General features: G+C 43.1%; 1 protein-coding gene across 3 annotated transcripts in view; it reads right to left on the minus strand.

The window, feature by feature from the left end:
- Nucleotides 1-18,053, minus strand: part of LOC145351707 (E3 ubiquitin-protein ligase RNF130-like) — a 184,888-nt gene extending 166,835 nt beyond the window's left edge. For 2 of the 3 annotated variants that reach the window (XM_080201282.1, XM_080201281.1), the window contains exon 1: nt 17,288-18,052. In XM_080201282.1, coding sequence (XP_080057408.1) covers nt 17,288-17,795 — 508 coding nt within the window. In that variant the 5' untranslated portion in view covers nt 17,796-18,052. Of the gene's footprint in view, nt 1-17,287 lie in introns of all 3 variants that reach the window. The other variant, XM_080201283.1, reaches the window with a different exon arrangement.
- Nucleotides 18,054-18,381: the final 328 nt, after the last annotated feature.

Below are 18,381 nucleotides of genomic sequence, written 5' to 3' on the forward strand. Positions count from 1 at the left end.
TAGAGGTGAGGCTATATTGGACTTGGTGCTGGGAAATGAGCCGGACCAGGTGCTAGACTTGGAAGTTGGTGTGCTTTTTGGTGATAGTGACCACAATTCGGTTACGTTCACCTTAGTGATGGAAAGGGATAGGCATGAACCTCGGGTCAGTAGTTTTAGCTGGGGGAAGGGTAATTATGAGGCCATTAGGAGAGAATTAGGAAGCATTGATTGGACTAGGAGATTACAGGGACTAGGAACGTCTGAAATGTGGAGTTTTTTCAAGGAGCAGCTACTGTGGGTCTGTGATAGGTATGTCCCTGTCAGGCAAGGAGGAATTGGTAGGGCTAGGGAACCGTGGTGCACAAAAAAAGTTGATGTGTTGGTGAGGAAGAAGAAGGAGGCCTATGTTCGGATGAGGCTTGAGGGCTCGGGTAGTGCAGTAGAAAGCTTTAGATTGGCTAGGAGGGAGTTGAAGAGGGAGTTAAGAAGGGCTAGAAGAGGGCATGAGATGACTTTGGCTGATAGGATTAAGGAGAATCCTAAGGCGTTCTATAGGTATGTCAAGAACAGAAGGTTGGTCAGGGCAAGATTAGGGCCAGTTACAGACAGTAGGGGGAAGTTGTGTGTGGAACCGGAAGAGATTGGAGAGGCATTGAACCATTATTTCTCATCGGTGTTCACGCAGGACGATATGAATGTAGCTGAGGAGGTCACTGGGGTGAAGGGGTGTAAAATAGAAAGTATTGTAGTTGATACAGAGGATGTTTTGGATATTCTAGATGGGTTGAAAATAGATAAGTCCCCTGGTCCGGACGGGATTTACCCTAGGATTCTATGGGAGGCAAGAGAGGTGATTGCAGAGCCACTGGCTCTGATCTTCAGGTCGTCGTTGGTCTCTGGTATAGTACCAGAAGATTGGAGGACAGCGAATGTTGTCCCATTGTTTAAGAAGGGGAGCAGAGACTTCCCTGGGAATTACAGACCAGTGAGTCTTACTTCTGTAGTGGGCAAGGTTTTAGAAAGAATTATTAGGGATAGGATTTATAGTTATTTGGAGAGTAATGAATTGATTAGAGATAGTCAGCATGGTTTTGTAGCGGGAAGGTCGTGCCTTACTAACCTTATTGAGTTCTTTGAGAAGGTGACCAAAGAGGTGGATAGGGGTAAGGCAGTAGATGTGGTATATATGGATTTTAGTAAGGCGTTTGATAAGGTTCACCATGGTATGCTTCTGCAGAAAATGCAGATGTATGGGATTGGTGGTAATTTAGGTACTTGGATCAGGAATTGGTTAGCAGATAGGAGACAGAGGGTGGTGGTTGATGGTAATTATTCATCATGGAGTGCGGTTACGAGTGGTGTGCCTCAGGGATCTGTTTTGGGGCCACTGCTGTTTGTAATCTTTATTAATGATCTGGATGAGGGTATAGTTGGGTGGATTAGTAAGTTTGCTGATGACACCAAAGTCGGAGGTGTGGTAGATTGTGAGGAAGGGTGTCGAAGTTTGCAGGGTGACTTGGACAGGTTGCAGAGCTGGGCCGAGAGGTGGCGGATGGAGTTTAATGCGGAGAAGTGTGAGGTAATCCATTTCGGTAGGAATAACAGATGTGTTGAGTATAGGGCTAACAGGAGGACTTTGAATAGAGTGGAGGAGCAGAGGGATCTAGGTGTATGTGTACATAGATCCCTGAAAGTTGGGAATCAAGTAGATAAGGTTGTTAAGAAGGCGTACGGTGTCTTGGCGTTTATTGGTCGGGGGATTGAATTTAGGAGTCGCAGCGTCATGTTGCAACTGTACACAACTCTGGTACGGCCGCACTTGGAGTACTGTGTGCAGTTCTGGTCCCCACATTACAGGAAGGATGTGGAGGCTTTGGAGAGGGTGCAGAGGAGGTTTACCAGGATGTTGCCTGGTATGCAGGGGAGGTCCTATGAGGAGAGACTGAGGGATTTGGGGTTGTTTTCACTGGAAAGAAGGCGGCTAAGAGGGGATCTTATAGAAACATATAAGATGATTAGAGGTTTAGATAGGGTGGATGGTGATAGCCTGTTTCCTCGGATGGAGAAATCTAGCACGAGGGGGCATGGCTTTAAATTAAGGGGGGGTAGTTATAGGACGGATGTCAGGGGCAGGTTCTTTACCCAGAGGGTGGTGAGGGACTGGAATGCCCTGCCTGCTGCAGTTGTAAATGCGCCTAGTTTGGGGGCGTTTAAGAGATTGGTGGATAGGTTTGTGGACGAAAAGGGATTGGTTTAGATTAGTGGGTCAATGTTTTTTTTTAAAAATAAGACTGGTCGGCGCAACATTGTGGGCCGAAGGGCCTGTTCCGCGCTGTAGTGTTCTATGTTCTATGTTCTAAACCAAGATAATGTCAAAAACGCATAAAGTATTTGGTTGTTATTAGAGTTTAAAACAAAATAAATAGGCTCAGGATGCAACATTATTTTTTTGCAAAGAACACAGAAATATGGTGGCAAAGACCACCATAAGGGAATGAAAAACAAATGATGGAGGCAATATAGTTCTTAGCTCTGATGGAGGCAACATAGTTCATTTTGTAGGAAATCTTTATCTGTACACTTACTGCTCCAATTATTTAGGTTGTTGTGAATTGCTTACCATTATAAGAAAATAGTTTCAGTTTTTTAAAATTCAGAAGAGGTATGAGCATCACTGGCAAGGCCAACATTCATTGTCTATCTCTAACAACTGAGTGGTTGCTAGATCACTTCAGAGGACAGTTAATAATAGAACACTTTGATGAGGTACTAAGTACCCTAGAGGAAGCTTATACTTCTGGGCAATTATTGTGTAAACCTTATCTGTGAACTTCGGAGAGGAATTCCCCAGCAGATCGTCAGGACGCCCCATTCAATCCAATACTGGAGAGTTTGATGTTACGACTAAGTTTCTTAAGCCCAATTAATTAAATGGTTTTAGAATGGACATGATCAACAGTAGTGGAGTTACTTCCTCACATTTATGCAAACAATACCATGACAAGAAGAGGGTAGGGAATTGTAACAGAGGAAAAAATCCAAGTCATAAATAAAAAGTTTAACAAAGACGTCACAGACCATTTCCAGAGCAATCAGGATCAAAGGCAAAATATTACAAATAAATTGTGTGGATATCTATGCTTATAAACCTTGTGAAATAATTTAAAGCAAATTATATCAAAGCAATATTTTCACTGACTTCTTCAAGAAGATGCCCCAACCTCCAAAATATCCAAAAGTTTTCATACAAGATGAAGGTGCTCAAAATGCATTGCTCTCATCTCAACTATGATATTCCTATGTGCGGATACTCCTCTATTCCAGTTCCATGATATTTAAAAGGCAACTTCCCAACTTCAGAGCTGGCGCCTGCTGCAGATCTATATCTTGCCACCATTTGTCTATTGAGAAGTTTCCTAACTTTACAGCAGTAGCCTGGACTGCAATCAGGAAGAAAGTACACGCTCTCTCCTAATATTCAGCTCCAGACAGAGAAACAATTTGTAGTTGTACAAGTAAGTATATGTATCATACCAATGAATCAATGGTATGCTCAAAATATGAAATGCATTCAAACTTGAGATGTACAAAGAAAACAATTAGTAAGTGGGAAGGGATGTGGATTGCAGCACTAATTATAAATTATTCAATTCAAATTCTGAACAATCCTACTCCAACCAAGCTGCAAAAGAATCAACCGCTCCCATGCATTTGTATGATGAACATGATCTCTTCATTCGATCAATGAGTCAAACCATTTTGGCACAAAGTACTGAAATATATATGATTAGAGACATCCCAAAAATCTATGATCTGACATTCTGCCTTTTAGGATTACCACCGACAAAGAGAGTAGAGCTAAATTCACTATTTTATTTTTTACTCACTTATGGAATGTGGACGTCACTGGCAAGTCAGCATTTATTGCCCATCCTTTGTTACCCTTGAGAAGGTGGTGGCGAGTTGCCTTCTTGAACCACTGCAGTCCCCAAGATGTAGGTACAATGTGCTGTTGGGAGGAAGTTCCAGCATTTTTACGCAACGACAGCGAAAGAACAAGGATTAATTTCCAAGTCAGGATGACAAGTGGTTTGGAGGGGAACTTCCAGCTGGTGATATTTCCAGGTATCTGCCGCTCTTGTACTGCTAGAATCTAGATAGTAGCAGTCATGAGTTTGGAAGGTGCTACCAAAGGAGCCTTGTTGAGTTGCTGCTGTGCACCTTGTAGGTGGTACAGACTGCTGCTATTATGCGTTCCTGGTGTAGGGATTGAATGTTTTGTGGAAGGGGGCTTTTTCCTGGATGTGTCAAGCTTGAGTGTTGTTGGAGCTGTACCAAGTGGACAGCATTCCAACACATTCCTGACTTGTGCCTTGTGTACTGTGGGCAAGTTTTGGGGAGTCATGTGATGATTTACTCACCACCGGGTTCCTAGCTTCAACAAATAGTCCCAGCAAGTCGATGATCCTGAGAATAGTCTCCCAAGTACGCAACACGTTGGAAGCAACTTGCACAAAATTGAGAGATGTAAATGAAAAAAAACGAGAATGTGTCTTTTCTATTTAATTATGCAAAACACCAAATAAGATTACATTGGTTATAAATAACATTAGCTTTTGCACGTGTTTACATTTAATTTCAACACAGTACTGTAAACATAAAGTTAAGTCAAAGTAGGTTTATTGTTCCCTTGTACATATTGACCCAAATGTCCTATCAGGCCACTGTAATAATGACTAATAAACACTTGACTACTAGAATCAGCTTCTCAATTTAAGAGCTGTCAGTTATCTTTTATGTGCAATAAAACATTCAGCCAATTACAAAGCTGAAAAAAGCTGGAAAATGCTGAAAAAAATGGAGCTGAAATAGAAAGAAATCAGTTAAATGGGGCAGAAATGGACTGAAAGAGTGTCCTGTTGGATCCTGGAAATATTTATTCAGTATCACAAGTCTGCTGATATTAATACTGCAATGAAGTTGATGTAAAAATCCCCTAGAGTAGAAATGGATTATTCACAGTTAGAGGACGACGAGGTTGTAGGCCGTGAAGGGAAGCGCTTTAGAGGAGTTGAGGCCATGTACAGTCTTGAAATTATTTATTTAGCTATTTGAAAATCACAACATGTAAAAATGCATGGCACATTTCTTCTACATGCATTGATTTTTCATTCATTCTTTCACAATATATGGGCTGAGCCAGCATTTATCTCTATTTGTCCTCAAGAAAATGGTAGTGAGCCTCCTTCTCAAACTTCTTCAGCGCTGTTAGGAGGGGAGTTCAAGAATTCTGATGCAGCAACTGAAGGAATGGCAAAATAGATCCAAGTCAGAATGGTGAATGACTTTAAAGGTGGTGTTCCAAGCATCTGCGGTTTGATCCTGCTAGGCAATGGTTATCTCGGATTTGGAAGATTCCGAAGGAACCTTGGTGAATTGATGCAGTTCACCTTTTGATTTATTACTGCCACATGTATAGGGATACAGTGAAAAGTATTGTTTCTTGTGCGGTACACAGACAAAACACACCATTCATAGAGTACATATGGGAGAAGGAAAGGAGAGGGTGCAGAATGCAGTGTTGGAGTTACAGATAGGGTGTAAAGAAAGATCAGCTTAATATATGGTAAGTCCATTCAAAAGTCTGATGGTAGCAGGGAAGTTGTTGTTCTTGAGTCAATTTGTCCATGTTCTCAGATTTTTGTATCTTTTCCCCAACAAAAGAAGGGAGAAGAGAATATAAGTGGGGTGTGTGGGGTCCTTGATTATGCTGGCTGCTTTTCTGAGGCAGTGGGAAGTGTAGATGAAGTTAATAGATAGGAAGCTGGTTTGCATGATGGGCCAGGCTACGTTCACAACTCTTTGTAGTTTCCTGAGGTCTTGGTCAGAGCAAGAACCATACCAAGCTATGACATCCGGAAAGGATGCTTTCTATGGTGCATCTGTAAAAATTGGTGCATCATAGCAGACATGCCAAATTTCCTTAGCCCCCTGGTGGGCTCTCTTAACTATAGCGTTAGTGTAGAGGGACCAGGCCAGGTTGTTGGAGATCTGGACATCTCAGAACTTGAAGCTCTCAACCATTTCCACTTCACCATTGATGAAACAGAGGCACGTCCTTCACTACGCTTCCTGAAGTTGATGACTACCTTCTTCATTTTACTGAAATTGAGGGTGAGATTATTGTTGTTGTTGTTACACCATTTCACCAGATTCCCAATCTCTTTCCTGTACTCCATCACATCACTGTTTGAGACAAAGTCTTGCAAAGACTTTTTTTAGAGTGGGGGTTTGCCTGAAGAGGGAGAAACGCGTCCAAATGGCTGAAATAACTTATTTAGGCTACTGAGTATATGGGAAGAGGTTACGTCCATAAGAAGATAATGTAAAGGCCAAAGAAGCATCAACTCCAAGGAATGCCATTGAGTTGAAATCCTTCCTGCGATTACCCAAACTTCGATTCCATGCTGGCTCCCTTGTGTAGCTTGCTATAAAAATACCAGAAATGGTCCAGGCACATTGCTAGAAAGATGGGATGGAGAAGCCTATCATGTATGCTTCTGGGACCCCTTTAGACGCAGAGCAGAGGTATTCTCAGATTGCGAAAGAAAGGTTGGCTATTGTGTCTGGTGTGAAAAAGTTCCAATGTGTCTATGGTAGAATTTTTTATATAGTTACAGACCATAAACCTTATTGGGCCTTTTCAAAGAGGACAAGGTATTAAGGACCAGATCAGAAACTCCAAGGTACCTTATGAAGTTAGCCTGGACCCTAACTTTTACATTTGATTTTGGCATTAGGGCGAGCATTGGATTATTATTGAGGTATTATTCCAGTGACCCACTAGGAGGTTTTTTCCAAAAAACAAACTTTGACACAGTTAAAATGTAACAAAAAGAATTAGCATAATTTTTACCAATTAAAATACTTAAAACATGACAAAGTATAATTCTTAACAGAATTGCTATTGTTCCAATTTAGCAGTATCCCCCACTGACATGAATCCCTTCTTTAGAACCAGTTAGCAGGGCAAACCGAAGATGCTTACATAAGTACTAGGTTTAGTACTAGGTACTGCATGGTAGGTTGTTGCATAAGGTTAAATCTCAGGATCCAGGGTGAGGTATCTAAATGGATACAAAATTGGCTTCTTGCCAGAAGCCAGAGGGTGGTTGCTGAAGATTGTTTTTCCAAACTGGAGGCCTGTGACCAGCGTTGTGCCTCAGGGATCAGTGCTAGCTCTTTTTTTTGTCATTTATATTAATGATTTGGATGAGAATATAGGAGGCACGGTTAGTAAGTTTGCAGATGATACCAAGATTGGTGGCATAGTGGACAGTGAAGAAAGTTGTCTCCAAATGCAACAAGATCTTGATCAATTGGGCCAGTGGACTGAGGAATGGCAGATGGAGTTTAATTTAGATAAATGCCAGGTGATAAACGCATTTTGGTAGACTGAACCAGCGCAGGAATTACTCAGTTAACGGTAGGGCATTGGGGAGAGTTCTAGAACAAAGAGATCTAAGGGTACATGTTCATAGCGCCTTGCAAATGGAGTCACAGGTGGAGAAAGTGGCGAAGGCGGCATTCAACATGCTTTGTTTCATCAGTCAGAACATTGAATACAGGAGTTAGGATGTCTTGAAGTTGTATAATACATTAGCAAGGTCAAACTTGTTTACAGTTCTGGTCACCCTATTATAGGAAGGATATTATTAAATGAGAAAAAATGCAGAAAAGATTTACTAGGGCGCTACCCGGATTTGATGGTTTGAATTATAAAGGAGATGCTGGATAGACTGGGACTTTTTTCCCTCTGGAGCGTAGAAGGCCGAGGAGTGATCTTATAAATAATGAGAGATCAGCTTGATCGTCAATATATCTTTTCCCAAAGGTAGGGGAGTCTAAAACAAGAGGGCGTAGCTTTAAGGTGAGAGGGAAGAGATACAGAAGCGTCCGGAGGGGCAATACTTTTCACACAGAGGGCGGTGAGTGTCTGGACCAACTTGCCAGATGTAGTAGTGGAGGCGGGTACAATTTTGTCTTTTAAAAAGCATTTAGACAGTTACATGGGTAAGATGGGTACAGAGGAATATGGGCCAAATGCGGGAAATTGGGATTAGCTTAGGGGTTTAAACAAAAAAGGGCGGCATGGACAATTAGGCTAAAGGACCTGTTTCTAAGCTGTAAACCTCTATGATGCTATTTCCAGCCTTTTAACACTTCTGAAGTTATCCAGGAAGACCCCCTACTTTCTCATTCTAATGCAGCAACTTACAAAGAAAGCTCCACCCCCAAACAGTAGAATCGCAGACAGAAAAGGCTTATTTCTTGGTAGATTCCAGTCTTCACTTCAGACAGAACAAGAGATACAGAGAAAGCAACTCCTCTCTAAAATATCCCAAACTAGACTGTTTTGAGCTGTGAAGATGCTGGTGCTGAACTGGGGTGGGCACAGTAAGAAGTCTCATAACCCCATGTTAAAGACTAACAAGTTTATTTGGAATCACAAGCTTTTGGGGCACTGCTCCTTGCTCAGGACTTTAACCTGGTGTTGAGACCTCTTACTAAGCTGTGAAAGTCTAGTTGCACCCAGTCACATGACCCTATTTGTCAATTATCCAAATCAAGCTGCAGTCTGTAATATCTCAGGGAAAAGCACAAATCAACAGCACCCTGAATTAATTCAGATCAAAAATATTGCAATTAAGATCAATTATATTGCTGCAGTACAATATAGTGCTTCTAGATCCAGACAAAACAGCTCCAATAAAATGGAAGGGGCTAGTAAAAAGCATTCAGCACAGAAACATGACTAAAACACATTTCTTAAAGGCACAGTATCATCATAAAGGCAATTCCCCTATCACCTCTGCTTGATAGAGCGCTGGGTCTTGTTATTGGCGACCTATAACCATCTTGTAGAACACCGCCCTGAAATCTGGGTAGCCAATGCTGATGAACTGAGTTGCCTCCCTTTGCTCACAAGCCTGGCTCCTTTACCAGCACTGGAAAAAGTTGCGAAGACTCTAAATTTTTTGGAGACTTTGCCAGTATCTGCAAGGCAGATTAAGGCTGGACTTAAAAAGATCAAACTTTATTTAAAATAAGGCACATGATCCTACACAGAGGAGTCCAAGGACCACCCCTCTGAAGAAATGAAACCCTTATTAAGGAAGGTGAACTTAATGTCAAGGATGGGATCATTCTTTGGGGTCCCTGAGCATTTGTTCCGTAACCAGGACAATGTCCAACGTCCAATGACATAATGGTCACCCTTGGAGTATTAAAAATGAAAATGCTGGCTCGGAGTTCAGTCTGGTGGCCCAGTCTTGGATCTGACATTAGACTTGGTGAAGCCAGATGACTTATGTCAAGAAAATCAAAAACTTCCTCCTTCAGCTTCTCTGCACTCTTGGGAGTGGCCTGGCAGGCCACAGGTGTGTGTACATGTGGACTTTGCAGGGTCCTTTATGGGTTCCATGTTTTGTAATCATGATAGATGTACACTCGAAATGGCTGGAGGAATACCACATGGGATCCACGACCTCAGGCTTGGATTGAGAAATTATGACCAAAATTCAGTACTCATGGAATGCCGGAAATCTAGAGGTAAAATTTCAGCTCCTGCCTTGTCACAAGAATCATAGCGGGCAAGACTGAAAATTTGGTGGACCAATTAAAGGACCGTTGACTTTGGGCAGAAATTTCCGATCTTGGGGTGTATGCGGTCAGAAAATCCTGCCCCTGGTTTTCAATAACGACATCGACTTTTCTAGCAGCAATTTCCAGAACTTTGTGCTCTCTAATGGTATCTGAAACATCTGAAAAAGTACCATATCACACAGTGTCAAATGGGTTGGCAGAATGGGTGGTTCAAACCATCAAAAATGGCATGAGGAAAAAACTGGCAACATCCATGGAGACCAAAATGGCAGAATCTTTGTTCAATTATAGGACCACACCTCACAGAACAAGTATTGCCCCACTGTTGATGGGATGATGGCATTGACCAGATTAAGCCTACTATTCTTAAACTTGGTGGGAAGGGTGGAGTCCCCAACAAGGAAACTAAAGAAACTATGATTCGGCAAGGATAGAAAGGACTTATGCAACGGGTGATCTTGCTCATGAGAGAAACTTCAAGGATGATCCCAATCAAGTCCCTGCTATCATGATGTAAGAAATGGGGCCAGTATCTTACAAGGTCAAAGTTCAGGGTAAAATCTTAAAAGAAACACTTGAACTATCTCAGAGCCAGGGAATCAATGCCTGAGCAATGCTCACTACTGACCATAGATGTGCCAGCTCTAACTGACTCCATGTGAGCCTCTTTGGTTAGAGAAGGTAGGGATTTGGAAATGGAGGCTGAACAATCACGCCCCTGGGCTGAAGAAACCCACAATCGATAACACAGCAAATCCTTCCAGAAACGAAGATTTTAATTTGATTTATTATTGTTCCATGAATCAGTACAGCAAGAAGTATTCTTTTGTGCACTATACAGATGAAGTTCAAGAGAAGGGAGAGAGTGCAGAATGTAGTGTTACAGTCATAGCAAGGGTGTAGAGAAAGATCAATTTGATGCGACGTAGTCCATTCAAAAGTCTGATGGCAGCAGGGAAGGAGCTGCTCTCAAGTCAGCTGGTACGTGACCTTGGGCTTTTGTACCTTCTTCCCGATGGAAGAAGGTGGAAAACAGAATGTCTGGGATGCATGGGGTCCTTAATTATGCTGGCTGTTTTTCTGAGGCAGATGGAAGTGTAGACAGAGTCAATAGATGGGAGGCTGGTTTGCATGATGAATTGGGCTACATTCACGATCTTTTGTAGTTTCTTGAAGTCTTGGGCAGAGCAGGAGCCATGCCAAACTGTGATACAACCAGAAAGAATGCTTTCTATGGTGCATCTGTAAATTGGTGAGAGCCGTAGCTCACGTTAAATTTTCTTCATCTTCTGATTAAGTAGAGGCGTCTGTAGGCTTTCTTAATTATTGTGTTGGCATGGAGGGACCAGGACAGGTTGTTGACGATCTGGACACTTAAAAACTTGAAGCTCTCGACCATTTCTAATTTATCCCTATTGATTAGACAGGGGCACGTTCTCCACTACGCTTCCTGAAATCAATGACTATCTCCATCATTTCGTTGACAGAGGGAGAAATTATTGTTGTCTCACGAGTTTCAGACTCTATCTCATTCCTGTGCTCTGTTTTGTCATTGTCTGAGATCCGATCCACTATGGTAGCGTCATCAGCAAATCTGAAAATTTAGTTGGAGAGAATTTGGCCACACAGTCATAGGTTTACAAGGAATATAGTAGGGGGCTGTGGACACAGCTCAGCGGGGCACCGGTGTTGAGGATGATTGTGGAAGAGGTATTGATGCCTATCCTTACTGATTGTGGTCGTGGGCTAGGAAGTTCAGGATCCAGTCGCAGAAGGAGACTTGAGGCCCAGGCTATGGAGTTTGGAGGTGAGTTTCAGAGGAATAAGGGTGCTGAAGGCTGAGCTATAGTCAATAAATAGAAGTCTGACATAGGTGTCTTTGTTATCTAGGTGTTCCAGGGTTGAGTGCAGGACCAAGGAGATGGCATCTGTTGTGGACTGGCTGCAGTGGTAGGCGAACTGATTTCGAACGGATGGAATTGATTTGTGCCATGACTAACTTTTTGAAGCACTTCATAACGATGGATGTCAGAGCCACTGGATGATAATCATTAAGGGACATTGTTTGGCTTTTCTTTAGTGCTGGGATAATGGTCATCTTCTTGAAGCAGATAGTGTCCTCAGCTTGTTGTGAAGTGAGGTTAAAGGTGTCTGCGAATGCCTCGGCCAGCTGATCCACGCAGCTCTAAGTGCTTGCCCGGGTACCCCATCTGGGCCAGTCGCTTTCTGTGGATTGACCTTTGAGAAGGTCTGACACCTATATCTCCTCAGATGCAGGTTCATCTGAGGCTTCCAGTGTGGAGGGCAGGTCCCCTATTTGGTTTACGCTGCCCGACCCACCTCAGCCTTCAATGGATCTCAGACCGATCGCTAAGCAGTGGTAAGTGCCTTCTTGCAGTGGGGATGTTGGGGGAGACTCGAACCTAAGGGAGGAGGGATGTTATGATGGGGAACAATGATTGATCTCCCTAGATCTTTGTGGGATACAAGCCTCCTTATTGAGCAGCTTGGTCAATGAGAAGGAGACAGTAGGGGCTTATAAAGCTGTTGCTCACCCGAGATTGGAGTTGTAGGTCCGGAGGTACAGACTAGCTGTAAGCCATAAGTGCAGCCCTTTCTCTTTGATAGGCAATAAAGGGTACTTGGTGATGGAAAACTGGCATAGGCTGAATTCCTACAATACTTTTGGTACATTTTAAATGGTACCAAGGGTATGAGGAGAAAGCAGGAATATGGCATTGAGATAGAGGATCACCCATGATCACACTGAATGGTAAGAAGTCTCACAACACCAGGTTTAAGTCCAACAGGTTTATTTGGCAGCACAGAGCTTTGAGCTCCCTCTTCAGGTGAGTGAGTACTTGTGTTCGCAAACAGGGCAATAAAAAGACACAAACATATTGAATGGCAGAGCATGCTCAAAGGACCAAATGGTCTACTCCTACTTTCTGTGATGGTTTCAACAATACAGGGTTGTTGCAGCTTACATATACTGCAGGCTCTCTTTCAGAAAACCATTTTGGGGCTGTAACAAATAATGGCATTTAGTTTCCAGTCAAAACATGCCAGAATGCTAAGTTAACTCCAGTCACGAACATTTACTTGCAAGGATAAAAAGTTCACATAGATAATGTTTCCTGTGGGTATTGTCAATGATATTTGCAGACTAGATTTAACGTATAAATACATAAAGTGTGTCAGATTTGCATTTCATAATTGCATGGAAACTAAACTTAGGGAGAAATTTATGTGAAACAACTTCTTAATTAAAATGGGCTCCACAGAATAAAAACCCAAATAATGGTTCTTAATCTTGCTGTTCCTCAGGACGATATATTTTCCCGTTCACTCCAGCCTCCAATCAAACCCAGGTAGTTCGGTAAAAGCAGGACAACTGCAGTAAACCTAATATCCAGTTCAAACATCTGAGCTGGTATGACTGTGACATCAATTAAGAAGCCAGTTAACACTTGATAAATGTTCAAAAATGTAAAGATAACACAGAACTTAGCATAGATATGGATAAGGAAGGTACAGTGTTTCATTATTTGTGTGTGTAGTCTTTCTATTGTCACTGCATATTAGAGATTCCTAACACTGTCACATACAAAATACACATAAATTACCTTCCTCTGTAATGTTGATAAGCAGTGCTACCCAGAAGCACATTCAATGCAACTGTGCCAAAAGCATTTCCTCCCAACTGGACTGACAGAAATACTATCAATGTATTCCTCTTTCTGATCTAATGAAAGGACAATGGTTTCTGAAAGTCATTCCAAATGCTACACATCCCTCGGTGCAATTCATACATTAAGATTTATTTATAAGTGGAGTGCATGAAATACAATCGTGACATGGGAGGTTAATTTTCACAATCATATGGATGGCACTTTGCCAGCAGATCATCAGTGATAACAGGTTTATTTTTTACTAAACAGAGGTTGTCTTCTGTCACCACCAAGTTCTGCAGACTTGTAAATAAATCAGTGATAAGCTTGAAAAACAAACATCACACTAATACCATTAACACCATATGTTTTACCTTTAACAAAATGCCATATAATTCATACAATTCTATTGACACTGCCATTGTGGATCAGGTCACATATTCTTAAAGACAGGTTAGACATGGTTACTAAATCAGAATGGAAATTAGATAGCTCACAGCCATCAGGATCCATTTTATTCACAGTGAATAGTTTGCAGCTTCAGTGCAGGCCATGACACACAATTTGCCCACCCACTATCTGGTTCTAGCTATAATTTATATGTAGCAATTTGGCCAATGCTTGTCTTTCTTGGAAAGATAGTGCCTTTGGAACATAGGAATTACTAGTAAAAAAAGACTCGGATACATCTAGTTTGTCTTTGACGATTCAGATAATCACATGGTACAACAGAAACACCGTTGTTGACTGATCATATCGATCAATCTCTGTCAAGAAACCTACAGCAATTCCAGGCAGGATGCCAATGGTGGAAAGCTTTAGGAACCACAGGTCCAAAGTCATCTGATCCTCCAAAGCACAATATACTCACCACGTTATGTCTTGCTCATATTACAGCCCAAAATATTATTTTCAGAAAGAAATGTAACGTGTGATAACCATAAAAAGACTTGCATTTCTATAGCATCTGTCCTGTCCTCAAGATGTTCTAAAGTGTTTACAGCCAAGAAAGTACCTTTTGAACTATAGTCAATTGGAATTAGGAAATGCAATAACAAGTTTAATAAATCTCTGTTTTTGGAAAACCAGATAAATATTGATCTAGTCCAGAAGGAATTCCACTGGTCTTCTTCAAAGTAGCATATTTTTAATGTCATCTCGGGAGAGTAAATGGATCTCAGTTAACGTTTCATCAGCACCTCCAATAGGGCATGCTCCCTCCATACTGCATGGGCTATTAGCCTGGATTTACATTTGTGCTCAACTCTCTCACAAGCAGGACTCGAACTCTCAAACCTCCATTCAGAGGAGAGAGTGCTACCAACTGAGCCATGGTGCCCATTGTATTTTGATGACGTTTGCTGGTTTATTAATACAGGTAGACTTATTCCAGGGCTGTTATCAAATCTTTGAAAGAAGTTACACTTTCTCCAACAGAACATCATAATATGGTATCAGGTCTTCCAATGAACAGTTGTAAACATTTTGGGTACAACAGGTGCACAGGCTGTGGGCAATCTAGTCCTGAATAGTGAAATATGACATTGGTACCACAAGAAACTAACACTAACCTCAAACATCAACAACAACAAAGAACAAGCAGAAACGTTGCAACACATTACACTTTTTGCATCAGATTACACTAACAGTAGTTACAATACAATCTTGATACTGCAAATGGGGGTTTCAGCTTTGTAGCAATGCAAAAACATTTGATAATTTATTTTAAGAAGTTGAGCATGTATTTAATCTTTGTAGATTAGTTAACCTCTTGCACTCATTCTCTCAATCTTAGTTACGCCCTGTCTTAAAGTCCTTAGCGGTTTCATGGAAATATAGAAAATAGGGGCACGATTAGGCCATTCGCGCTTGCTGTGTCACTTACGATAGCTGATTGTCCCTGTCAGTGACCTTTTCCTGCTTCCCTCCTCATATCCCTCCATCCCTTTAGCCCCAAGAGTGACATACAATTTTTTCTTGAAATTACACAGTGTTTTGGCTTCAACGGCTTTCTGTCGTAATGAAATCCACAGATTCAACACTCTGGGTGAAGAAATTTCTCTTCATCTCAGCCCTAAATGGCTTACCCCATATCTATCAGAAGCCACACCATTGGAAACATCCTTCTTACATCTAGTCTGTCTAGTCCTGTTAGAATTTTACAGGTTTCTATGAGATTGCTCCCTCATTCTTCTAATCTCCAGCAAATATAATCCTCACCAACTCCCCTCCTCACACATCAGTCCTGCTTTCCAGGAACCAGTCTCGTAAGCCTTCACTGCAGTCTCCCCATAGCAAAAACATCCTTCCTCAGATAAGGAGACCAAAACTGCTGCACCAAGGCCCTATATAACAGCAAGCCATCCTTGCTCCTGCGTTCAAATCCTCTCGGAATGAAGGCCAACATATCATTTGCCTACTGCGCTTGCATACTTACTCGCAGTGACTGGTGCACCAGGACACCCAGGTCTCGTACATTCCTCTCTCTCAATCTATAGCCAGTTAATAACCTGTCTTCCTGTTTTTACTACGAAAACAGATAACCTTACATTTATTCATATTATACTGCATCTGGCATGCATTTGTCCACCCATTTGTTAACTTGTCCAAAACACACTGAAGCATCTTTGTATCCTCTTCACAGCTCAGTCTCCCACCCAGCTTTGTATCATTTGCAAATTTGGATATATTACATTTAGTTCCCTCATCGTTATGATTCTAAATCATTAATATAATCATCACCTTAAACAGTATCTCAATTTAAAACAAACAGGGCAAAAACAAACTAATGTCAGTCTAGCAGCTGGAGCCAAATATAAATTACCTCCAAGGTTTTGGAGAACATTAATTTAAAAAGGAATCACATCGGCTCACTGAATTGCCTTTACGAGCATTAACACTAACACACACACACCAAAAATCAACATGAGCAATAGAACCACATCATAAAGCAACCAACGGACAGGGCCGCTGTGTTACAAAACGGAAATGCAACAAGGGCTCGTGCAAGGGTAATAAGAGAGGTTCTCTATTTGAAATATTAAAGCAACTTTCTTTTCTTCTTTTTCAATGAGCCCTGGCTGGGTTTACAGTATTTTCTTGTCAGATTTTCAACATTTGAAACATTTCTTTTCTCAGATGATATGAATTCCATTCTCATAGTTTAATAGGCAACATGAAGCTCTGCACTGTGCACACAAATAAAACAATAATTTTGATTTGCTTTTTAACTCCCATCCTTCTGCGTTTATTGCTCCTCCTTCTTTTGTTGCTACTTTATTACCACTTTCTCTTGTGTGGTAATATGCCAATCTCATGATTGAATTATTTCCACTCTGTTGGTTTAGTTCCTTTTTTCATCTTCCTAGCTGCTGGCTTAAGAAAAGGCAATGACGTAGTGCTATTGTTATCGGCCTAGTAAGCCAAAGACCCAGGATAATGCTCTGGGAACCGAGGATCGAATCCCACTATGACAGATGGTGGGATCTGAACTCAACAAAAATCTGGAATTAAAAGTTTTACATTGGAACCATTGTCAAGTGTTGTAAAAGCCCATCTGGTTCACTTACGTCCTGAAGAGACAGAGATCTGCCACCCTTAACTGCAGCTGGTCTACATGTGACTCCACACCCAAGCAATGTGTTTTGACTCTTAAACGCCTTCTAAAATTGCCTCACATAATAAGGGCTAAGGGCAACCGAATAAGTAAAAAAAACCTCCCAGTCAAATGGTTTAATCCATCTCATTCATGCTCCCGACCAGTTAAATCTCCCTACTGGACCAGTTCCCTCTCCCCTGGGATCAATTCCCCCTCTTTGCTATGTTGTTATCTCCGCTCTCCCAGCTGGAGTATTCCCTCTCTGCTGGTTCAGTCCCTCATCCGTGTTGATCAGATGCTGGGTGCAGGCACCATCCACTCTCCCCACACACACACACCCTCCCCTGATTCCGCCCGCCCTTTGCTTTACCTTTGTGGGTCATGGTCTTCGGCTTCTCGTCCGTCACGTTGTGATAAATGACCACAGCCGACGCCTTGTGCGCGACAGCCCGCAGGATCTTCTGTTTGAAGGTGCAGTTGCCCCGGTTCAGCAGCGCGATCCAGCGGCGGGTGTCGGGCGGCACGGCGAAGCGGGTGCGGGGGTCGCAGCCCTGTAGGTTACGTTGGGTGCCGGGCACCCAGGCGGGCACCAGCACGGTGCCGCTTTCCACACTTTCCTTGGGGGAGTCCCGGCTGTAGCGACCGTCCTCGCCCCGGCCCGGCACCGGGACCCGCTGCCCACTGACCCGATCCACGTACGACACCTTCACCACGGCGTCCACCAGCTCGTCGTTGACGCTGTCATCATCCGGCGGCTCGGTCTGGGCCCGGCCCCCGGCGGGCAACAGTAAGAGCAGCAGCAGCAACAAGTAGGCGGCGGAGTAGGCGGCGAGGAGCAAGGGTGGCGGCGGCGGCCCCGCGCGAGACGCCCGCTTCATCCTCGAGCACGCGTCCAACCGCCGCTGATCTCTTCCCTCAAGTAGCGAAAAACGGTCTTTTCTCGCTCCTTCAACTAAAGGCGGCACCACTTCACCTCAGCTTTTTTGCCTCCACCTCCAATGGGACATTTTCGATGAACCGAAGCGAAGGGTCCCGATCCGTTTTTCTTTCCCGCCGCGTGTCCGTTAAAAACATCCGCCTCAGGTTTTGACAGCCGAGCCGCCGGCGGCAAGGGCGCATGCGCAGGATCGACCCGTCGCCCCCTCCAGCTGAGCATGCGCAGCTCAGCCTCGCCCCCGCCTCCTTCCACCCGAGCATGCGCGCAGGCCAGCCTCGCCCCACCTGCCCACGGCCCCGCCCCACCTCCGTCTATTGGAGCATGCGCGCAGCTCAACCTCGCCTTATCCCTTCTATCGGAGCATGCGCAGCCCAGCCTCGCCCCACCTGCCGAGCACGCGTCCGGAGGCCCCGCCCTCCCTTGGAGCAGGTGAGCTGGGTGCCCACGGACTGTGCAGGTGTTCCCTGAGATCTGAACAAGCAGCAACAACAACATGCATTCATGTAGTGCCTTTAATAACAACTTAT

The sequence above is a fragment of the Carcharhinus amblyrhynchos genome, chromosome 13 (assembly GCF_965287045.1).
Source record: "Carcharhinus amblyrhynchos chromosome 13, sCarAmb.v2.hapA, whole genome shotgun sequence".
Classification (NCBI taxonomy): domain Eukaryota; kingdom Metazoa; phylum Chordata; class Chondrichthyes; order Carcharhiniformes; family Carcharhinidae; genus Carcharhinus; species Carcharhinus amblyrhynchos.